The 24,913-nt window shown below is 37.3% G+C and overlaps 1 protein-coding gene across 3 annotated transcripts in view; it reads left to right on the plus strand.

The window, feature by feature from the left end:
- WDR72 (WD repeat domain 72) overlaps positions 1-24,066 on the plus strand; it is a 124,029-nt gene extending 99,963 nt beyond the window's left edge. For 2 of the 3 annotated variants that reach the window (XM_063347147.1, XM_063347146.1), the window contains 2 exons: positions 15,919-16,017; positions 21,832-24,066. In XM_063347147.1, coding sequence (XP_063203217.1) covers positions 15,919-16,017; positions 21,832-21,887 — 155 coding nt within the window. In that variant the 3' untranslated portion in view covers positions 21,888-24,066. The remainder of the gene's footprint in view (positions 1-15,918; positions 16,018-21,831) is intronic. The other variant, XM_063347148.1, reaches the window with a different exon arrangement.
- Positions 24,067-24,913: the final 847 nt, after the last annotated feature.

The raw sequence follows: 24,913 nt of genomic DNA on the forward strand, positions 1-24,913 counted from the left end.
AATGTCACTGGATCTAAAACCCTTATCTAGGAAGCTCATTAGTTGAGCTGTCTGCGTCTGTATATCTGCCATCAGCATCTGGTGAGAGGGCTGCTGCTGACCCTGCCAGACTTGGGTCATGAGGTCAGCAGGTCTCATTTATTATTCAAAATTGCTTTCTGACCTTTTATCAGCTAGGTCAAAGAATGCCGCATTCTCCTTGGTTGAATTTTATAGTGAAATCAGTATCATGCGTGGATAATGTAATTACCAATTCATGTGAATCTCATCCCTCTCTCTCCAAAAATGTACTCACTTTGGGGTTGATGAAGTTCGAAGAGTTGCTTGTACAAATCCATGTACGCTCCAAGACCACACATATACCTTGTCATCCTTGTGCAGTAACACATGTAGCTTCACATCTAATTCATGCTTCAAATCGTGCATCTACTTTCCGCTGTCATGGTACTGAGACAGCTAAAGGTAGAGCTCCATAGTTAACAGATGACTGCTCATTTTTACCACTCCCATTCTTTTGAATAGATTCCTTTTCACTGTTTATATATTCAATATACATATTCAATATATTTTCAGTAGTAACTATATCTCCCCCTTCAGCTGCGCACATGTATCAGTTGAATATAAGAGAACTTAGAAGAACTGTAAACCAAGAAAAGCCAATAAATATGAAGACGGTTTTCTTGGAGATTATAACAGATTCTGGAAACAAAAAACACTGAGAGTCCAAAATATTTTTAAAAATATTTTTTGGTTACAGATACAATCTAGATCCAGGAAATTGCTATCCAGCATGATTTCAGTCCCAAGCAGAATCATGAATGCCTCTGGCAAAATTGACAAGGAACTGATGATTTGAAAATTTTGTTCTATGGTGAATAAATAGGAACCATAAATGACATGACAATAAGAAAAATATTTTTGGAGTTTTAGAACACTAAACTTTGAAGAGAAAATTAGCCATCAGCTCTTAACCAGCCATACTACAGTATGGAAAATTGGAAACCATAAATGGCAGATTGATTCTTAAAGGGAGCTGTGCAGTTCAGCATTATTCCTCTGGAATGATTTCATCCTTTTTAAAAGAAGGAGCCAAAGGTCACATTGGTCTTGCCCTTGAAGCAGACAATATGAGATGTCAGCTTGTGCTTTCTGACACTGCGTATGATGAATAACCTTGACACAGTAATAAACAAATAACCTATATTAACGTTTATAAGCACGGTGAAGTATTAATGCAATATATACTTCAACAGTATGTTGTGAATATACAGCTTCCATAGAAATGGATTTCCTCTAGTAATACTGTAGTAAATTTATGGTTTGTTAAATATTGCTGCAAAATACATGTTCTTTAAGTTACAGAATGTATACATATCTGAAATATGGCCAACCATATGTACATAAATTAAGAGAAGTACTTTACAGAAGCAGGCACTGAATTACAATTATGCAAAAACCCTGAACATCAGTATTCGTAGAGATACTCAAATTGGTGTGAAAAGTTTATTTTTAGTGTTTCAAATACTTGCAATTAATTGTCTCTAAGTGCAGCTCTGTCATAAATCAGTATTCAGTAAGGTTATCAGCTATTCTCTTTTGGTATTTCCAGTAGCAGGGAAAAACAATTGTGTACTGGTAAGATGTCAAGGTGTATATAATGTTTGGTTGGAATGAGGTGTTTTCCTCTAAATGTGTGAAGCTGGGAGTTCAGTTGTTGTGGGGAGAATTATAGAATGGTGTAGGAGCCTTTTTAACAAATTCCTTAACTTTAAGAATAGTCGTGTACTATTTATAGCTGTCTTCATGGCACATTAAGGTTTTTTGTGGGTGGGTTTTTTTTTTAACTGAAAACTAAACAAAGCTATTGGATATTAATGAAATGCAGGCTAACATTAGAGGGTGGTACTTAGCCCTGTGCGGAGTTTGAAGTACAGAGTTTCTCTTGTTCATAAGCAATATCTGTATCTTAATTGTAGACATAATTTTTGTTTGCTTTTAACTACAAACCATGCTCCCAAACAAGTAATCTATTTCTAGTATAGACGAGCTGTGTTGAGATTTCTCTATATTCTTTCTGAATCTTTTAGAGACATCTCCGTGTACTGTTACATGTGAGTTAACCCCAGGTCCTACTCCAGCCTTCGTTATTACGCAAACTGGATTGTAGTCATGGTACAATAAATATTCACCATATGTGACAGTTTGAGAAACACCTTGTGTCTTAACACTTGCAAAATACTCTAGCACATATCCCAGTGTACTTTACAAAGTGAAAAAAGGCATCTGTCGTTCTTCCTCCTGCATGTTATGAATGTTACATGTCCACGAAAGATATTTTGCGGGAGCTGTGTGTACAGAGAAGATCAATGATATGTTTCATAGTATCATAAATACGTTCCAAAGGTTCTAAAATTTAGATTGGAGGAACGTGGAGAATGGCATGCCATTGCTGTAGATGAAAGAAACCAAGACTGCTAGTTAGAAGTCAAAAGCTGTTGTACACTGCAGATATTAAATGAGACAAAAAATGTATAGAAAACAGTACGTAGATTAGTGAAAAAAGTTTTATCTTCATCTTTTAACAAACATTTAACTGCTCATAGATTGACATGCCTTTACACTTATCCATCATTATTTCTACTGTTAAGTAGGGTTAAGTACTAGAACTAAATGAACAAAGAGAAAGGACAGTCCTGCTGTTGTCTTTACATTAAGTGTTAAGTGAAACTGCTTAAGAAGTGCAAAGGAAAGGAAAGAAAATGAACATACATCCAAAAGAGTGTGCAGTCCCAAAGAAACTAATTTTAAAAAATCTGCTCTTTAGTGGGTGGCATGGTAAGAATAAAAAATAAGACAACAAGGAAAGTGAGCCCTGACTATTCATTTGCACTCAATAGCTGTCTTCTGAACTAAACCAAACCAAGTGGTTGGTTCTTCTAAACCACATTTTCACTTTCCTTTAGTTCTGAATGGCTGAGTGATTCCCTTGGAACGGGGCTTGAAGTGGCAGCCGTGAATGCAACTATAAAAGTGTGAGCTCCAGATTATGTGTTTATAATACTACAGTATGGTAATACTGCTGTGATCCCAATTTTGTAAACCTAAATTTAACTCTTCACATGGATAGAATTATTTTAATCTGTTCTTTAGCCTTTCAGTTTTTCCTAGGATCAAAGGGTGTCTCTAAGTGAATTAACAAACCTAGGTACTAAGTGCTTTACACAAACAGCAAATCTGGTTGTGTACTTTTGAAGTCCAATAGGGCACATGCACTGTAGATATTTTTTCATTTACTGCCACAAGAATTCTTGCAATTCTGTAACAATGTAAAAATGTAAAGTGGAGCTCTCTTGGCAGAGGTAGGCTGTTCTCCTCTGGAAGAAGCATCGTGTTATGGGAGCAGTTTATAGCTTGAAGCTCACCTGCATTTGTTATTTGGCTGTGATGAAGGATGTGCAAAGACTGGAGTGCCTATGAGCTTCAGCGGGCTTTGTGCATTTAACAGTCATTGAAATCAGGTATACTGCTGTGCTACAGCTTTGTAGTCTCAAATCATTGGACTAAGGCTAAGGCTTTATGTTGGAGCTGAAGAGTTTATTTGGATTGCTTTGGAAAAGATTAGGCAGATTCCAGAGTGTCAGTTATATTCTGGTGAAAGTGAACTTCTGCTCTTTTGAATGTAGTTGTGGAAAGTTGACTTACTTCTACAATATCTGTTCTAATCCTTTTTACACATCCATTAGAATTTCTATGCTGCTTGCTTCATCCTAGCCACCTTGGCCAAACTCAGGTTGTGGTAAATCAAGAGCAGCTCTATTGCTTTTGATAAAACTTGCACCTAGTTAACACAAAGGTGAACTCAGTGCCCTGAGCAGGCAGTGAGCGTTCTGTGATTTATTTTACAAGAAAACTGTGTTCTTTGTTAATTATGCTACAGCAATTGCATTGTGCTTTTGAAACTGCAGTCAAGGTCCTGCTGCACATTTGTACCTTTTTTCTGCAGGAGCCCTTTTGGCATTTCCACTTCACTCATTTTATGAGCTGGAGTGCAACCTTTAGTGATCTCCTGAACTGGCAGGTTTGTTTCCTGAAATACTAAATTTGTTTTTATCCTTCCATATGTAGAGGATGGATACATCCTCTGTCCCTAGATTCACCTCTGATTGTGCAGACAAGCTGGTAGTTGAAAGCATATAGGAACAGAAACAAATCAACCAGTAAAAGGGAAGAATACCAGCAATACAATTTGAAGTACCTAAAGGAGACAGGTAGGACTCTTCCATATAGAATTTCTTGTCGAGGACTGGATCATCTCCAAATAGTGTATGCCTACCTTTTCTATGTGTGAATTGGAATACAGATGTGCATAAATACACAACACCCTGGAACAGGTAGATTTCAGAATACGTAAATAAAGATATTCCGGATACTTTTGACTAGGTATATTGCAAAAAGCAATAGAAATCTTTGCTTTCAGAATTAACAAGAAACTAATGATCAGACATCAACGAAAAATCAAATTCTAACCGGTGACTTGGCTACCACAATAATGCACCCAGTGAATATACTGTTGTTTCACCAGCCTTCATAATTTTATAGCAAATCTTGTGGTACCTTGTGTGTTTCTTTTCTGAAAGTCCCAGTTCTTATAGGAAAGTGATAATATGAAAGCATTAACTTACTACTAAAAGCAAAAGAAACCTGGAGAAAATTATATCTTCCTGAGGAATAAAAGCTCAACACAGAAAAAGGCTAGCACTTAAAAAAAAAGTGAAAAAGAACCTAAATAAAACTTTTTTTAAAAAAAAAGCAAACCTCATACCTGTGAACACGAGTCTTATGCTGAAAATAGGCAGTACCAACACTGATCGCAAACTTTTAAGTTTGGCAGCAGTGAGCAGCATGCTCGTTACATTTGACCAACCTTATTTAAGCAAAGTGCAATGAATTTGACATTTTAAAAAATCCTGCCACTTCTCCATCTAGATTGTTTCTGCCTCACGCTCTCTTTTAGCACTTGAATGCACAAAAGAGAGCATGGAAGTGCTCACACTTGTGTTTCTCCTTGGCTCTTCATCCCCCCGTGGAGCTTAACTCCACTAAGATGACGGTCTTGTACCATGTTTGACCTATCAACAGCAAATCATCTGCATTTTTTGGAACTATGCTTTTTAGTTCCTTGCAGGTATGGTTTCACATAGCCTACGAACCACAGAGACACTTGTCAGTCACCTCCTTAGATGTCCATCTTCTTGGAAGTGCCTGTAGTGTCTGTCTTTCCTCTTTATTACCCATCTCAAAGTGGAAGGTCCAGGCTGTTTTGTCCACTTACAGATACATCTTGCTGATGGCCTGAAGAATGAAGTCGAGCATAGGTGAATAGAGTGAAGGTGTAGTATTAGACAGGGGTCATCTTTTACTCACTAAGTACTTCACAGCTCCTTGCTTATCTACTCATTTGAGGGAGTGCCACATTCATTTTCTGGACATACATCCCGTGGTGCTTAAAGGGGAGACTCTGTTTCCCAAACCTGTGTCTGTTTTGTGGTAACTGAAACAGATGGTCCACATTCATTACTGATATAATTATGTATCATCCATTAGTTCAACAGTGCACCTTTCTGATACTTATAGATAACAACAAAAATTGCTTATTAATTCCCAGAATAGTAATGTCCAGGTTTTGTTGTCAATCGCATCAGGAAAGTAGCTGCCTTGAAATTAATCCAGATTCATGCTTCTGTAGCACAGCCCAGAGTCATTGTCCATATATACAAAATATATAGATTTCCAAAATGTAGATTTCCAGCTACACAAAAAAGGGACAGCAACTCATGGTAGCTGGTGTTTGGGAAAAAATACAAAATGATATAAGTTTGTCAGATGCTAGTTTGCTTCTCTGCACGCCAGTTCACTACAAATCTTAACCATGTAACTGGAAATCATTAATTAAATCCTGTGCAGCCAAGAATCATGCATAATGTAACACAGCTACTGCAAACAGTTAGCTCCTGATCATTTAAATTTCCTTCTTGCTCTTAGAGACATGAGGAGCCTGTATTTGAAGTAGTCCCTGATGAGATTTTGCTTTTACATCCTTGGACAATGTCCTTGTGCATATTTATAGGACAAAGTAGAAGGATTACATATGTGTTTTATGGTATCAACTGTAATAATTTAAAAAATACGTACCGTGGGGCAAAATGGTCACATAAGCACACCTCAAAATCTTTTGACTGTACGGAAAAAAAGTGGCCTAATGATCTAAGCCTTTAAGTAATAATGCCATGATTGGGTCATGTGCATGAGATCGCCACTTTTAAATTGAACATGCATTTCCACCTGAAAGATAGGATTTCCATATCTCCTATTAATTTTTATGACGAGGATTTTAGTAAGCCGTCCACTCTGTTGGGCAGCGTTATTTCTATAGTGCTGTCATGTTAGTGGTGAGAATAGATAGGCGCTGCAAATGTTCAAAAAGGCAATTTGTTTAAAGGACAGGGACAGAAGAAGGAGGAAGTGGACTTCACAAATTAAAAACTGCACAGCAGTTTCACTGCAAACCATCTACTGGTCATACAGTACTATCCAATTAATCCATTACTCTTAGAAGAAGAATCCCTGTATATCCAGGTACAATCCTTGCCAAATATCTGGACACAATCATAGGCTTTTAGGATTACAAGTAACATAATAAAGGATAATGATCAAAAATTAAGCACACCAATACAGAATGCTTGGGTTAACTGGGCCTGCCATGTGCACTATAAGGCAGCAGTCTGTTAGGTTTAAAGTGAGATTAAGGAGTTGTGTAACCTGCAATTATGCTGTTTTTCATTAAAAAAATAAGATGATTGGGCTCAGTAGGGCCCTTCCTTATATTTACCTCTGTTTAATTGGATTGGGAACTGCTTAAACATCTTTGAGTTGGAGCTTATAAGAAGATGATCCCAGCTGTTTTTCGAAGCTTAAGACAGCAGGCAGACAACATGATCATGTCAAGACTCATACTAAAGCCTTAATCCTACTTTTTCATCAACTAGCACTACAGCTGAGTCTTTAACCTCCTAAGTACTAAATGTGCTTTGGATCTCTCACAATACATTTGCTGTCAAATGTTATTGTCTAATAATATTAATTTTTGCTTCTTTTCTGAGAAGGACTGTAAAGAATAGTCTCTGCCTATCTGAATTTGGAGAGCTATAGCGTAAGCCTGGATTTTCAGTCCTTTTAAAACTACAATTTATAAGCTTGCACCTATTGAAGTCTGTTGTTCTCTTTGGAGGGGAGGAATTGCCTTTGACCTGTACCTCACCTTGTTATAACGTAAAGCCCAGTATATTGGTAACTATTTTTTCATTGTGCATGTATCACTAGATTGAATATAGTTTTCAATAGGAAAGAAATGGCAACAGCTTTAGTTTTATTCGAGTCTTTTTTCTAGGCACTGTTAGCATGACCAGAAGAAATTTTCCAGATTCCTAGGCTCAAAACTTGCTAACCAGAGCATTATTTAGTTTGATAATCCTGGAGTTGCATAAAGATTCAGTGTTCTAATGAGTTTTTCCTGCATCTGTTAATAGTATCTTTACAATGCAATAATCTCCTTTCTTTTTCTTTTTCTTTTTCTTTTTCTTTTTCTTTTTCTTTTTCTTTTTCTTTTTCTTTTTCTTTTTCTTTTTCTTTTTCTTTTTCTTTTTCTTTTTCTTTTTCTTTTTCTTTTTCTTTTTCTTTTTCTTTTTCTTTTTCTTTTTCTTTTCTGTCGGGTAGTGCTCCGATTTGTTCTAGTGACACAAGGCTGCCAGCAGGAAAGCAAGCGTAGTTAATGCTCAGCTGCTCAAACCAGTCAAGCAAGCTAGCAAGTCCCAGCTGTGCTACTTGATGTTTTTTGATTGCACCTAGTCCTCAATCTGTGAACTGTTTTCTGGACTTAGATTCATCAAGCTCTGCCGCTTTAAAAACTCATGCAGGCAGGCATCCTAGGATATGCCATTATAAGCTGCTGCCAGGGGATCTTCTAGGAGATAAATGGAATCTGTGTGAAGTAAATTAGTGTGAACCAGTCAATCTGTGTGTCAGCCTTGAGCCACATCCATGGGTAACTAGCTTGCTGACTGAAAAGTCCACTGTCTTTTGCCAATCAGAGGTTTCAGCCACCAGGAAGCAGTCCTATACAACATTAGTTTCTTGGAATAAAGCCTGTTTGACCAGCTAGTGAAACTCTTCAGTATACAGTACTGTACTGCCCGCGTTTACTTATTGCTTACAATTGAAGTGAAAATCTTTTAAAGTCAGATAACATTTTAACAGTAGGGAGCATCACAGAAATGTCTTGGAAATAAGTACTTCCACTTTCATACAGCAGCCATTCAGCAGAGTCATGCTGGGCGGCAGTTGGCTTTACCTCCCTATCACTAATACATCTTCAAGGCCATAATGCAAAATAATAACAATAATCTGGCCAGAAGAGGTTAATAAAGAGGCTCTGAGTGTATTTTTTTTCCCATGGATTAAGCTATTTGGACAGCTTTGATCGAGAGAAGGGAAGAGTATGCAAGCCATAACATTCACATTATGCACAGGGATATGTCAGTGTCATAACGGTGCTGCACACTTTTGTTTCATTTCGGTGTTAAAAGCAATTGAGGCAATCCACAGCTAGAATTCCTCTGTAGAAAGGGACGGAACCAGCATCCTCTGAAAATTCCCTGATTAATGGTTTTAGACTTGAATACCAAATTGATTGCTGTCATGAAAATAATAATGTCAATGCCATCAATAATGCGATTTAAAAAATAGGAAGTATTTCTTTCTTTGTTTGTTGTTTTTACAGAAGCTACCGATACACTGATAGGCAGTCATATGTGCAATTCATACCCTCCCACGCCATTGATCTAATGTGCAGAAACCAGGGGGGATTTTGATATATATTTTTAGAATATTGGACAGGTGAGGAGATATTATATACTTTAATTAAAAAAGAAACTAATTATCTAGTAACTATCAGAACTGAAAATTGGCCTTCTTTGCTAATTCCTGTAAAAATTGTTTTTCTATTCTCTCCCAGTTACTGGTTGAAAAAAAATAATGAGAGGGATAAAGAATGTTGATCAAATGTAATCACTTAATTCAGTCTTACTGAATATGCACTACCACGCATTTAGGGAACTGAAAAAAAAAGAAATTTGGGCTTTCTAGATGGGGACATCATTGAGAAGAAAAAGCAGTGTATAACGATAGAATTAATTAAAGACAGTTTGAGGTTACGTTTTCCTTTTTTAAATCCTCCTAAGTTTTACAGAAGCATATGCTTCAGAACTGTGCAGTAAATGGTGTGTGGGATTTTATGGGAAAGTATTTTATTTCTTGCAGCAGAACCCACTGAGACAAATTTAACTAGTTAGGTGTTTTATTATATATACTACACAGAATACATGGACAGATTCCAGTATAAATCACAACTAAGATCAAGACAACTGCTTTAAAATTGAGTGAATGTTTCATTGCACTAATGAAACAAAAATGGGATGTCCTTTGAGAGCATAATTTGTTACATGCCATTATATTTTAGTTGAGAGAAGTAGGGAAGTCCCTCTGGGTGAATAAAACTTCAAGGTATATTGGGAAAAGAATCACTGAAAATTTCTGGTTTCCTGTCTGGAGTAATGCTGTCCTCATAGATATGGGGAGGGAGGATGAATGGAGTTTCAGGAGTTTTTTATTTAAAATATATAAAAACTTTAAAAGAAATTTCACTCTTACAGAAGGAAAAATGTTCTTTAGTTGCAATTCACTTAGTGAGTGGAATGAGTTTCGTTTGCACGTGGCTTCACAGAGTGCAAGAGCAAGCTCTGGCTTCCCCAGGCGCTTGGGTTAGTGTTTCTGCAGACTGCGCCCTGCACTGTAATATTAGGCCCTACTTCTGCATTCAGTGGAATGGATTTAAGTTACTGTAGCTTCCGTTTTGACTGCTGCCATTCTGGCTTATTTCAAGGACGGTTCCAACTTCCATATGCTGCAGCATTCACTTTAGAATAATAAAGTGTTTCTCCGGGTTAATTTCTTAATCTCTCTTTTTAAAATTAAAATGTAATGAAAACTGAGCGAATGTGATATTTAATCATCAGAAGATAATAACCAGCCATTCTCAATTAAATGACAACTACATACATTGGTGCAGGTTTTTTTAAATGACACTAAAAATTATGAAATGACCAGCAACTGATGTCTTCTGTCAGTGAGATGAATTAGTGGTTTATATGGCCTGAGAAATGGTCTGGAAAAAAAAAAATAGGGTTCAATTCAATAAGGATAAGAGCAAGGATCTAGGCTGAGGTAGGATTAATCTTCTGCAAAGAGGCAGGATGGGGGAGAAATAGCAAGGTAACAGTTCCTCAGAAAAGAATCTGGATCACAAGCTGAGCATGAGTCAATGGTGTTCATGCGGTGGCAACAAACCCCACACCAGGCTCTGTGCGCAGCAGTATCACCTGTAAAACCGGCAAAGTCCTCCGGGTGCTGTACTCGGCACTGGTGCCGTCAAGGGCACGTCCCCACCCTCTCTGACTCCCTGCCCGGCACCCTCATGGCAGGATGGGTGCTCCACAGCGGGTGGTGTGATTTTGTTACCTGCTTTTTCTGTTTTTAGGTGATTGTAGTAACTGCTGCTATTTCACTTGCCATTTCATGAATGCCTTCTGCATTTCTTTTAATATCAATGAAACAACGGTATCCTTTTAGGTTGACATCAAAATAGATGGAAAAAACTAAGTAGGATAGTAACCCTCAACCTAGAAAAGAGATGGTTGAAAGAGGATAAACCAAAGGACGTTCAATCACAAGCACCACAGAGAGAGTGTGCAGGGCTCCTACGTGTGCCTTTTCTCATACAAGAATAAGTTTCACATTAAGCTAATACGAAACGTGCAAAGAAACAAAAAGAGATGCCCACCGATGTGGTAAAGCTTGCCATGTTAAGGCAAGTTAGGGTGTAGGATGTTAAGGGTGCAAAAATTCTACCTGTTTAAGGGAAAATGAGAGAAGTTTGTGGAACAGAAATCTACTGTCGGTTTTTACAAGTAAAAAAAAAAAAAAATATTTTGGAATTCCCCGTTTCAAATTGGAGTTTAGTGGAAATTTCTGGTGAAGTATTACTGTAGTGTAGTGGACTCTTAGGCTGATGATATTTGGTCTCAGCGAGTACAGCAGTTGTTATGCTTTTTATGGTATCTGTGAAATGTGCTTTTTAAAATAGTACTCAAAGCATTTCTTGCCCAGCTCTCCATCAAGCTTCTTAGATATAATACTGTAAGTGCCTGTAGATCCCATACATCCCAGAAGTGGCATTGAAGCATGATTGTTTTATCCATTTACGAAAATAAAAATATACCAGCATTTTATTTTCCTTTACAGAGCTTTTCATGCAGTTTTATTTAGATTCAGGTTGCTTTGTGTTCTGTATTGGATATATTTATCGCCTATAGCCTATCTTGCCTAATATTTTTGATTGAAAAATAGTTTTTGTTATCCTATCTGCTATTTTTGAATGACAAATAAGTTCTTGTTTTCTCTGCAGACAGGCTGTCTTTGAGTTACTAATCTATCTTATCAATAACAAAGGCATCTTATCAGAAAACACTAACTGGTTTATTCACCTGTATTATACAAACTTCTTTCTCCAATGTGTCTGCCCTCTGCAAATTGGTATGCAGAGCATGTTATGTACACTTTAGTGTGTGATGTTTCCAGAGTGGAACAAGGCTTTTCAGAGTTTAAACAGAACATGTAGAAACAAATAATAGTGGTGAGTTGTCGCTGTAATTAGTGGATATTCACAAAGAACAGCTTATCGTTTAACAGTTCGTTCACACAAAGACTGTTCTTTCATAGATTGATCACGGATCAGTCTGTGATCTCTTTTTGGAAATAATTTGGTTTTATTTTGTGGAATTTGAAATATTTTGAAACTATTTGCATAAATGTTTCTTTGAATACTTTGAATACTATGATCTTATGATATTATTTTGCTATTTTAAATTCCAGAACTACTTTTTATATGTCTTTTTCTGTTTCAGTAGTGTGAGAGAATGTGTATCAAGTTCAGTAAACAACTCTTAAGAGCTTATTAAGATGTATCAGAAAAAATTACCACAGTTCTCACGATTGATCGTGTAATGAAGATTTATGTCATTTTTAGATGCTAAGTTCAAGGTCATTTGCCTCAGTGAAATGTGTCCTTTTACCTTACTTCCATGCTAACAAAGCTCATTTCTACTGTCCAGTTAATAATTGAAATTACATTGCACTGAATAGAAAGAAAATATCATTGGAGTTATTATATCAGAAATTGTTGTTTCTTAACTTTTTCTCTGATTTGTAGATTTGGGGCTCGTTTATACTCCAGATATTTACATCACTTTGGCTACACAAATTAGCTTTCAAATGGAAGCAAAAGTAATTTTAAGGTCCATTTAAACCCAAAGTAGGACAGAGTATCCTCAGAATGGATAAAGATCACACTGTTTATGTTTAAATAACTTAAATTCCATCAGCATCCTAGGTATAAGAAACTCAGAACAATATTTCCCCTATTGACATTTGAACATAAAATCCTATTCCCCTAAGAGAAAACACAGCAAAGTAGGTGTCAGTGTTCAGATTTTTTGAAATCTTTTTTTCGTGATTAGGTAATGCCATTTTTTACTTGCACTCTTTATTTGGGCCAGACTGTTCTTTCCTTATTTTTAACGTTTCAGTTCCCTTTGTTCTTTTATGATATTTTTAAGGAACCTTCCTCTTCAAATTGAGCATATAACATGTGATGTTTTAAAAAAAGAAAGATCTGAAGGTCTCTGCCTGGGTCCCTTTCTTGCTCACTGCGCACATTCATTATGTAACTTCGTAAACTAGGGTATCGTGAAGTTTATTTGCCTGAGTTTTGCCTAGGGAGGTATGTGTACTTCTGAGTAAGTGACAAGGCTAAGATGGGCATCCCTCACTCACACCAGTCACACGGTCCGAGCCTGTCCCAGCCTGTCTCCTGGTTTTCTGAAATATGTGTTTTCCTCCCTTCACTCTTTCCTGCTGAACCTCGTTCTTAGACAGCTCCTTTTACACAAGTTGTCTAGAGATCTGCATCTCTGTCCTGTGGAAACCTGTTCTGTCCCTGTGAAAACCTGTTCCATCCCTGCTTTCCACTCCCTTTAAACTGTTCCTAATGACTCCTTGCCAACAGCTCTTAGTGCAAGTGTTCTATCATTGTTTTTTGTCATTTGTCAGCCCTATCAGCTCTGCCTGTGATCCCTTTTTTCCCTTTTTTGTCTTTCTTGGCTTTCAGTGACTCCATCCTCTTCCGAATCTCCCCAAATCTCTGCAATCTCTACTCAAGCGTATCAACTGAAGACCCTTCTGCTTTGTCCAAGGATCTTGCTGGCCTGTCTTTGTTTCTTTCTTCTTCGCTTCACACCTTCCTTCTGATGTATCTCATCTGTGTGCGTGGACCTGCTTCTAGCTGCCTTCTATCCATTATATTCTGGGTTACTTCTCAGCTCAATGTGGTACTTTCCCTAAACACACTGTTCAGCTCTCCTTTGTTGTAAAATCAAGCAGGTGAGTTTAAATGATATGATTTATGCTGATGTGGTCTGGGACAGAGGGAGAGCACTTGAGCAGGCTTGGCCTAGTCCCGTGGAAGAGCAATTACAGCACAGAATCCCAGCAAGGGAAGTACCTGCCATCTCCTAACTGGGACTGATGCTTGGGGCTGTGAATGCATCTCCCCTCCTTGGTTCGCTATGAGAGTTCTTTACTGGGTGAAAATCCACCTTTCGTTTTGAAAGGATGATTCTGAGTTTTTGGTCATGGCTATGTTTTTTGGAGAGGAGAGCTCTTGTGATTTTTCTCTTTCCCTGCAGAGGCATAGCCGTACTTTTTGTTTTCTCCCTTTTACCACAGTATACTCTGTTGGAAATTTTCCTATTGCTCTGCTTCAGACTAGTTCTGACTTTTAAATTTGTGCAGCTGTAATGACTCAATCTATCACTCAGCACAGTGGAGCTGACTGCTTAATGGGAAGAACAGTTTTAGAGAGAATGTTCTAATAAATTTGCCACAAAACAATTTTTTTGAAACTATTATATGCACACTTGTATTTTCTGATTTTTCTTTTTTTGAAGTGAGAATCCTGGCCTTCAGTTAGTGCATTTGAAAATTATTTAAATGTTGTAAAAATCTGAGAAAAACACTTCTTCAAAGTGTTCTTCAAAATGTCTTCAAATCTTTGAAGGCATTTCTCTCTGCACATATCATAGTGCTTTCACGTGTGAACAAGAACATTTGTTATTTATTGTAACTTGTTCTTCAGTGTCAAGTCACCTCATGCAGATTATCATGTCAATAGTTCCATGGCAGAGATAAGCATTGAAACTCCCCTTCATGTGGATACGTTGACCATTGATACAGGTCTACTGGCCTTTTGTAAGCTTAGAAATTTAACTAGTGTTCCTGCTCTACCTGGGCAGGGTTTTATGTACTGCTTAGTTGCCATCCAAGGCAGATTTTTTAAGCAAAATTTACTGGCTTTTTTTTTCAGGTAAAATGCGTGGTGTCACTACCATAGATTTCATTATTTATTATGTTTTAATATTACATTTTCAAGGATCTAATTCCACAATTGTATTGAAGCCATGATTGCTTCAAACGGACTCTGTGTAGATGCAGGAGTCAAGAATGATGGAACCTTTTGGTGACCCGGGATCAATAGCTGCAAACCGATGGAAAGCGCAGAGCACTGAAGTGGAATATGTGTCTTTTGAGCTCTTCCTGTCTGAATAATAGCCTGAGGCCTTGTTGATTCACTCATAATTTTGGAAAATTTAAATGGGTGTTTAAATTAAGTAATCTTTCAGCAAATATTCTCTTGGTGAAAAAAGAAAAATCCATCAAAAGTTATAAGGGAAGAAATTTCTTTTTTTGAAAACAGGACAAAACTGTACTGAAATTGTGTATTGCCATTGATATCCCCATCCTCATGGAAGTGTGTAACCTTGCTTAGTTTTCTAGATATTAGACAAAAATAAGTATTTTCTAGTCAACACTATTTTCCTAAGAAATGGGATCGGCTAAGAGTTTTAATGGGACTGAAAAATGGCGATCTAGTCTTTGCTGTGCTATTCCATAACGTATTGTTTAATAATTGTACTTCAAGCCACATTTGTGGCTCCATATGGAGATATGGAGCAGAAGAGAGGGAGAGGGGTGCTGACAAGGGAAATACCTCTCTTCTGTTCAGGAAAACTTATATGGTATTTGTTCAAAAAGCCAAATGAATTAAAAAGTCATATACAGGCAAATAATTGTTTCCATGAAAATATTTTCATGCTCTAAAATGAAAATGTTTTTAGCAGTTAAGTAAAAGAAGAAATCAAATTTGGCAATCTCTAAACTGCAGCTCAGTCTGGTTTTTACTGCACTTTGGAATTATCACTAATTTTATTACACATTCTTCATCTTAAAACGAACACCATTTCTCTTCCTGGTGAATGACTCCAGTAATTACAAAACCACCTAATTGATCTTTTCTATTGTTTACTGGCTTCGTTGGTGAAAGAGACAAGCACTTTTTATGGCTTCTATATTATTTTGGGATTCTGTAAGAAAAAACTGTATTTTTACTTCAAAGGGATCACGTTTAAGCCAATGCCTCAAACTTCTCCCTGAATGAATTCTTGTCTATAGATTTTTCAACTGTGCTATGGTTGCATATAAACACTGTGAGTTTCTGTTTTATTTCAGTCTAATATTTGTGTTTACAAATTATGTCTTCAGCATTGAAAGCTCTGCAGAAAATCAGGAAGTGTTTGTTTCTGAATACATTACATTTCTCCCTCCCCCTGTTTTTATTCTTTATTGCTCCAGTCAGTGCGCTGAAGCATGACAAGAGCTCAAACTCGGCAAACTTCCAAGATGTGGAGGATACGCCTGACAGATGTGTCTTGGAAGAGTCTGAGAGTCCAGGTGAGAGGCATTTAAAGACAGTCACCAAGTATCAAGTGATAAATCTGACACAGCTTTTGGGTCTGTAAAAAAAGCACATTGTAATGCTGTTTCCTTTTTAGCAGCTGCAATGTCAAATTAATGGTCACCTCCAGGGGTCACAGTGTGGAGCTGTTATCCTTTCCTCTTTCATCAAGAATTCAGGTCTTAGAAAGGATAAAGGCTTTATGACCAAAAAGAAAGCTGACACTACTAGTTCATTATAATTAGTTTTGGACTACACTGCTTACTTAATGTATGTACAATGTCTGACCCTTTGAAGGTAGCATGAGATTATGAAAAATTAGAAGGACTGTATATACTGCAGTTGAATATAGTGGCGGACATTCAAACAGTGTATCTCTGGAGGAGAGCAAATTGGTAGCGTTAAATAGCTTGATTCTTTTCTTTAAACCAGCTCACAATCATTATTTCATTTTAATGGCTCTTAACATTGATTCAGCTAAATACAGGAACATCCATAAAGTGCATTCTTTTTGGTGACTAAAAGATTTATCTTCATGTAGTTTCATTATCTTTCTCGTTATGGAACATCTACAAAATTTATTAAATGAATCCCAAAGGGAAACAGTTAAATATAAAGTGTATTGAGTCACAGCTGATTAAAAACATTCTGTGCGACTAAATACTAAGATCTTTTAAGCAAACGATGAGCTTGACCCACATACACCATCATATGTAACCTGCACATAGTCCTCATTAGTGAAAGAGTTAAACATCTTTCTTCACTTGGTATTTTCCTTCCCAGCTTTATCTGGTTTCTGTGTACCCTCTTGCATCTTTGTGTGCTGATCCGTGTATCATATTTTTGATTCATCGTCTCTGCGGCCTGTCAGCTTAGTTAAGAGATTTCCAAATCTTGCAGCCTGTGCTGACAGGGGGCAGCTGCCAACAGTCCCCTGATCCTTCCCCAAGGAACACTGCTGAGATTTAATTTTCAGTCAAAGGGTGCAGTCTGAAATCCATGTCAGGTCCCCTAAGTCATCTCAGAACCCAGATAGGACCCATGTCTGGGGGATTATATTTCAGCACACTCCACTCCTCCAAGATTCCTTGGGAGTTCAACTGCTGTCATATACCTGATTTGAACTACATTCCCTTTTCATCTTTTCCACAGAAATGAACAGCAGTATATGTTAGAATAATTGAAACCAATGAATTGTAAATCCGTATTCATTTTAAAGCTACGTAGGCTTGGACTCAATGCTGTACGACAGAAACCAGCATGAGATTTAGAAAGAAACAGATAATCTACTCGGGAAGGAGCCAAGTTTAATTCCTTACCGCACCTACAATCTGTGGTGCGTGGCACCTTCTTCAGAAACTGTCTGTAGTCCCTTCAACAATGGTTAGGGGCCAAAATGTGGATTGTCCAAGTTCTGATCTGTTCTGAAGTGAGAAAGAATTAAAACAAGGTGGCACTAAAGTGTTCAGGTGAGAATTAATGTACTTTAAAGGTAACATTAATTTTAGTCTTAGCTTGATTCTAGTGTACGCGTTTAGACAGGAACTTGAAAACCCAATTCTGCACCCTGCATATCTATATGAAGTAACGGAAAGAATAAAAGCCTGTCAGGAGGTGAATATTGACTGGCAAAAATACATGTTGATAAAGCATCTAAACTTAAAAACTGAGTTCCATTCGGTCCATCTGACATCATTAAACTAGTAATAAACAATGAATTACTCTGGCTTTTGTTTCTGTCCATTCCTGCATTTTGAGACATCTTGTCTTATAGGTCTGAAAACCTCAGGAGATTTCACTACTGGTCTCACTGCTTTCCACTGAGAATTTGTGGCTTGGTTGTCATGGAGACATCGTATTTCTCCAAGAATTGCTCATATTGATCCGTGGACAGGCGTAAATGGCCAGGCGAATGTGAGGAGTAAAGGGGGTTGGGCAGTACTATAAAATGACCAGAGGTTATGGGTCGGAAATAAGCTCATAGCAAACACTTAGGTAAAGAGAAAGAAACAGTTTCATTTTGTTTCGGGATTTCGTTTTTGCACTTTATGCCATTGTCTTCTTTCACTATAGACTGAAAGAAACTTGTTAGTCACTTGTCATGTCAGATCTTTGGTGCTTGTCCTGACACAGCTGTCAGCCTTCCAGCTCTGTGCAGTTCAGGGACACACAACAAAGAGCTAGGAACATGAATTATTTATTGCTCCTTGTGCGGATGAAATTCTGTGATAAGAAATTAAGACACTTCTGACAGAAGTGCTTGTTTGAAAGGAAAGGTTTGGTAACACAATACATTTACTTAAAACTTACCACTTACTTTTAGTAGCAAACATTGAAACAATAATATGACAGTCACTCGGCTATGATTTTTCTCTAGGATTGCTCAGGTGCTTTAACTTTGAATCATAGCTTGGAATTTGAGAGTGGGAGGTCAGCGTTTGGTTTGGTGAAACCTGCGACTTTAGAATCTCTCTCACGCATATCCAAAGTCTGAGCAAACTTACAAACTTCATTTACAAGTTTTTATGAAAAAGCCTATGTATGTGTTTTGCAGCCTCTTGCGCTTCACTTGCATACAATACGTTGTCATATGTGCAAAAGTGATGTTAAGAAATATGTTGATTTTATTCTCTCTTCTGATGAGGAAAAGGTGAAAATATGACAATATACCTGCAAGGAATTCCAACTATTCCTCAAAAGGGTTCTTTATTACAACTTGTACCAGAATCGGGAAGGCTACAGAGCAGCCGTTAACAGCCGTATCTGCGCATTGTGGTTTCTAATGGTGAAAGGTGCAGTCTCTAACCTTGACGTTAGACTGAGAGTTATTTTCAAAGTGATCTTAATTTTCTAAAATCACATAAAGCTTACTCTGCTTATCTTACTTTCCCATTTTCTGTGCATCTGCACATGTTCTCACTGCTCTGGATGTGGGCCTCCAGCAATTGCAGAAAACGGCATATACTCAGATGAATAGCAGGAATCCATTTGACTACCCAAGACACCAATCTGAGATTTACCTGTGATTTCTTGTGTTCAATGTGTGATCTGAACTACTCTCAGATACGTAATGAAACCCCTCAACCTGTGCTTTTCTCTTGGATAATTCACAGCAAACACTTTTCACATGTGATGGACACAAGTAAATATCAGACTGCAGTCTCTTGTCTAAGTGAAATGGATTTTAGTTGCTCCCTTCATGTGCCTACAAGCTGCCATTATCTGTGATAGTGGCTTATGTCTATTTTAGCCCACACACAGAGGAGATGCTGGGCTTCTCTCCCAGATGCCTAATAGTAGGTTTATCACTGCCATTTTCCCCACATGCTGTGGACTACTTCTGGTTGACGTGCAAAGCCTTGGCTTTTCAAACTTGTCTCTGCTCTGGCCTTGAACACAATAATCAGATAAGAATTGCAGCAGCTTTTTGTAGAACTCAACTTTTAATCATATCAACCCCCTGTAAAGAATTCACTATCTCTTAGAGTGCTTCTTTAATATAAATAAATATTCCCAGCAGTGTTTTCCATTTTAGCAGACAAATTTTCCACATTTAGAGAAACTGAGAAAAAGGCTGAAACTGAGTGAACGTGGATGTAAAAGTTAGACTTCTAGATCTGAGCTATTCACCCAAGTTTTCTTGTACAAACAATGGTGGAAAATTCATACCTCCAGAGGGCAGATTATCTTGTCCTAGGGGAGCTGCTTGAGATGGCTTTTAAGGGGATTGAAAATGCTTTGAATTTTGTCAGTCAAAATCTAAGAGGAACATAGCAGGACTTGACACAACTTGAGGTGTCTTAGCTTTCATATGTGATGCAGTCCCACTAAGGAGGGTTTGACAAGTATAGCTCTTACGAGGAAAAGAAATAGATTTGGGCTGAAGTCATGAGAAACAATGGAGGCACAGATGCCCCTTGCCTCCTGTTTCCCCCAACAGAGATATTGCGGTAGACTACGCAATAGGCTATTACTTCACTTGGTAATAGAGGGAAATTGAACCTCCCTAATGGAAGACTGAGTTGGAAGCTGTAGACAGAATTTAGAGTGTTTTCTTTTTTTGGATGAAAACCATGTAAATGGTGAGAACCCTAAATGCTTATGGCCTTCAGTAGCCAGTTTCTGCCTGAGTCAACTGGTCTCTTCTGCAGCTCATGATCTCTCCCATCCCTTCATTCCAAAAACATCGCCCGCATTCAATTTTTCCCTCTTCATTTTTTGACTTTTCAGGACAGAATGTCATTCTGAGCGTATAACAGATAATAGCTTAGTTGCCTGTCCTAGGCAAACCTCGGCACAGAGATGGGAGCGATGTCTGACTATCCCTGAAATACAGTCTGTGAGAGGCAGAACTGCAGCAAATAGAAATGAGAATGAGGACATGTATTAAGATCAAGAGTCTTATTAGCCACAATGTGCTTAAAAATACAGCACTAAAATTGTGACTATCTTGTTATAAGGCAAGTTATAATTACTCTATCGAATATTCACTTACCAGCACCAAGTTCCATCCACTGGAGAGTGCGTTATTTAAGTCAGCACTGTGTCACCAAATGGCTGTTGGTCAGTACACAGGCAGAATGTAAAAGTAAACGCTCAGTAAATTTCTGAGTAAGAAGCAGCCTAGACAAGCATGAGTTTCTTTTTCTGTATTTACATCATCATGAAAAGTAGGTAGCAGCAAACGAGGACAGATTCAGGAATGGAGTGATGGAGGTTGTTGATGATGATGATCCATGAAGGAGGAAGACGATGCAACGTAGGGGCAGCCCACTGATCACAGGCACTGATGGCCCATACTGCTCAGCGACTGCATATAAAATATTAGTGCCCAGAAATTATTCCAGAAAGAAGTCCTGGAATTTCCAATGTAGGCACAGATGAATACATAAGAATTTCACTGCAGTAGATGTAGTGTCACATCCACTCAGCATTCTGGGTTACTAGTATCGTGACTCATAGGTTTTGTTTGTTTTTTTTTAAATAGTAAATCAAACTGTAAAACCAGAAGACCACATAGTGGACATCAAGAAAATACGTATCTCTCTGTGTCTATGATACAAATAGACAAAACGATTAGAGATAATATGATACATGCACAAGATATCTATTAGACTGGGAAAGAACAGTGTATGCTGCTTTCTTGATTTTCATGTACCAGTTTAAGCAGTGCTTCTAATACAAGTAATATTTAAAATTCATGTTTAAATGTTACCATACATAAAATAAGAAGAAATCATGAAGCTAAAATCTGATGATTCAGACTGCTTTTCTGTGGAATTCTGCTAAGCCATGACAGAATTAAAATATAATGCCTTAGTAGTATAAATTCCTATTACTTCTGTTTACAGCTATTGTAGGGTTATTTATGCTGAAAAAAAAAATATATAAAATTTGTAAAGTGTATTTGCAAAGGAAACATAAACAGTCTATTAATTTAAAACAGCAGTTATCTTTCTGCTGATCCACTGGAATGTTTTGCTTTGTAACAACAAAGGAGGAAGAAGGAGAAGGGTGTTCAGGAGAAAAGTTTTGAGGAACGCCATACATTCTCTTGAGCTGTTTTGCATTCCGTATTGCCTCTTGTAGTATAGCAATTATAATGCAAAAATTATAATGTTTTCTGGAGGTAGATTTGTGATATTTTTTAACATTAGCATCTTGGTGTTGAAAATTTTCATTCCTTTATGAAAATGATATTGTTAGTCTGTAAACAGACTGTAAAATAACTTATTTTTTTGAAAACAAAATCTTCCCTGATACCTCAAACTGTTAAATCATTAAGCTAGATGAATACATTTCTTTTCCAGATGAGATGAAGCCACATCCCTGGATATCTAAGGTGTGCTCCTGTAAGGTGTGTTAGAAAACCCTGCTCAGCTGGAAGAGCTAGAAGATGCACAACAGCCAAGAAACAGGACATATGTGGTGTGGACATGAAATGGCTTGTTGTATTTATTATTGTATACCTTTAATAATTCATTTTCAGAAGAAACACCTTCCATAAGATCAGCTTCTTTTTGATGATTTTTTGGCTTCAATTCACACTTCCATCACTAATAAAGTTACATTTATTCAATTAAATTTAGATAGTTCTAACATAGAAAATATCAATTTTTTATTTTTAGATCTTTTTCACTAGTTTATGTAGTGATCCCGAATCTTACAACTTTGGTTGACCATGAAACATTTGCATCATTTTTAATATTCTTTTACGTGTATCAAATTTAAATTTTTATCTCTCCTTGCTTCTGACTTCTCTTACCAATAACATTTTAACACTGAGCAAAACCAAATGCATTTTAAATAATTAGAAAATTTGTTTGCATTTAAAGGGAAAATGCAGATTTTGAATTAAACATGCAATATTTAGAAACAACTACGATATAAAAAATATTCTGTGCACAGGAGAACATGGAAAATTGATTATAAATTTGCCATGTCTAGGATGTAAATTTTCCTTTTCTGTAAATACTGCCATCACCATCACCTGTAGAAATGCAGTACCAGTATGAAGCTGGAGAAGCCCATTGGAGTCCTCTTCTGAAATGCTATACTTCATTGAATTGCTATTTGTACTCATTGGGAAAAGCAGCTATACATTTTTCGTCTTTTAAAAAAATAATAATCATTATGTGTGGAGAATATTTGTGGCTTATTAGACTCATTTATCACCCAGCATTCTGGGGTATTTATGCTGCTTTGACAAAGAATGGCCACTCAGAGCAGTAAGCTGCCTTTCTGTATTACCAATAGTCAGAGTGCTAATGAAGTCAAAGGGACTTGAGGATGTGCTTTTCTGGACCTATACCTTATGGTGGAAATCATGGGCTGATGTTACCCTTCCTAATTGCCTTAACTAGGAGAATGAAGATTTCTTCAGTGTAGAAAGATTCTCTGGCAGTGAATCTCTTTATTACTTGTAAGGAAATGTCACGGCTGCGGGAGTGAAAAAACCAGGTTTCTGTTGCCATAACTATGGCTTGAATTTTGTGAAACATGAAACCTTTCTTTTGCTCTTTTGTATCTCATGAGTCCATATTTCTAAGTGTGGTGTATGGCAGTGAGGTCTTCAGAACCATTGAGTGGAAGGGCCTTCTGAGAAGTAGTATTTCAGTTTTTATTCAACTAAAGAATATGTCATTAAAATAGGCTGCAATCCAGAGAAAATAAAGATACTTAATGCTGTTTTTCTCTAATTGTAAATACCATGCCAAAAAATTACATCTTTTAACAGAAAAGTCACTGGGTTTTACACATTTGGTATTTTTCAGAAATTTTCCTTATTCTTAGAAGGCATTTTCCTATGTAAAACATATCTTTTGTTTATATAAGCTTGTATTTGAATTATGATGACTAAACAATCTGGATGTTGAGTGTTATGGCTCCATTCTTTCCCTTATTGTGCTGGATGTCTGGAATAATTTCATTGACTTATTGGCTTATACTTGTACAACACAACTCAGAGCAGAACACGTCTCCATCTGACATATATCCTCCTCTTTTATGGTTAAATCAGAGTTGCAAACATCAAGAAGGTAAGAATAAAGTTGCAAATATAACTACACAAACTTAGTAACACTACAGGAACCTTGCAGACAGTAAACCAAATAGCAACTAAAGGATGGACTGTGCTATCTCCTTTGCCACACTCCCTTGTCAGCAGCCACCTCTTTGCCACAGAAGTCTTCCATTGGCATTGGAAAGTCCATTTCCCTTCACAACACACATCACTGCTTTGCATCAGCAGCTGCTCACTTGGGCCGGCTCAGTTCTTAGTGCCAGGGTAACAAATCTCCTTAAATCTCTTTCTGTGAGATATTTTGCAAACTGATGTGTTCAAAGAGGTCTCATAGCTCAAGGAATTGGCGTTGTCCGTAACACCCAGTACTGCTGTAGTAGCAATTACATTTGTGCAACACAATATTTGATTGCTTGTCTTTAATTCTGCAAAGCAGTGCACATCAGCAGACTGCCAATACAGACGGCCCTTTGGAATGGTTTGTGCAGTGATGATTGGTGTTTGGCACATGCTTATGCGTGCTTTGTGCTAATTATAATTACAGTATCAGTAAGGTAAGGCAGGAACTTTTTTTATTAGGTACATTTATTTCCCAGTAAAGCAAATATATTTCCCGTGTGGTCTGGATGTCTTTCAAACAACCAACTTTACAGTATATGCTCAAGATGAACTCTTGCTTAGCGTCAAAGTCACAATTTTAGAGCTATATACAAAAATACATATTGAGCTCCTGCAGTTGTTTCTTGTAAACCATAACTGAAGAAACGCTTCTATACTAATGCAGTCTGATGTACCACTGTATTCATGCTTATGGAGACTGTTTTTACAGTCAAGTTGCAAGGTAATTAAGAATATATTTTTGTGTTATGTTACTCTGAAGGAATCCTGCCAAAAGGAGTAATATGCTAATATTTTAGAGTAGTCGTCTGAATTTTAGATATGGGGTAAAAAATTCATGAATACCTAAACTGCTTGAGGAGAAATGTCTTTTGTTTTTTCATCCAGAAGTCACAGGGTCCAGTAAACTGTATGGCTCAAGTTGTGGTTTCATAGTCAGGGCAGTTTCTCCCCACTCCAGCCATGGAGGGGAAAGAGGAGACATCCTTCTGTGTTTCCTCACTTCTGTCTGCGCTACTGCTTGTATGACCAGGCCGTGTCAAGACAAACACGGGCCTCGCTGCAAAGAGTGGATGAGGAATGAGCAAGCCAGGGTAAGAATAAGGCAGCGATACCATATAAGCATGGGACAACCCACACGTACATCAGCATTATCTCAGCACAAAATTGGAGATTTAGGGTGCTATATGCAGTGGTCTTTCTTCAAAACAGATTTTCAGCTTTCAAAATATATAGGCATTTTTTACATTATC

Source organism: Chroicocephalus ridibundus, chromosome 9 (assembly GCF_963924245.1).
Source record: "Chroicocephalus ridibundus chromosome 9, bChrRid1.1, whole genome shotgun sequence".
Classification (NCBI taxonomy): Eukaryota; Metazoa; Chordata; class Aves; order Charadriiformes; family Laridae; genus Chroicocephalus; species Chroicocephalus ridibundus.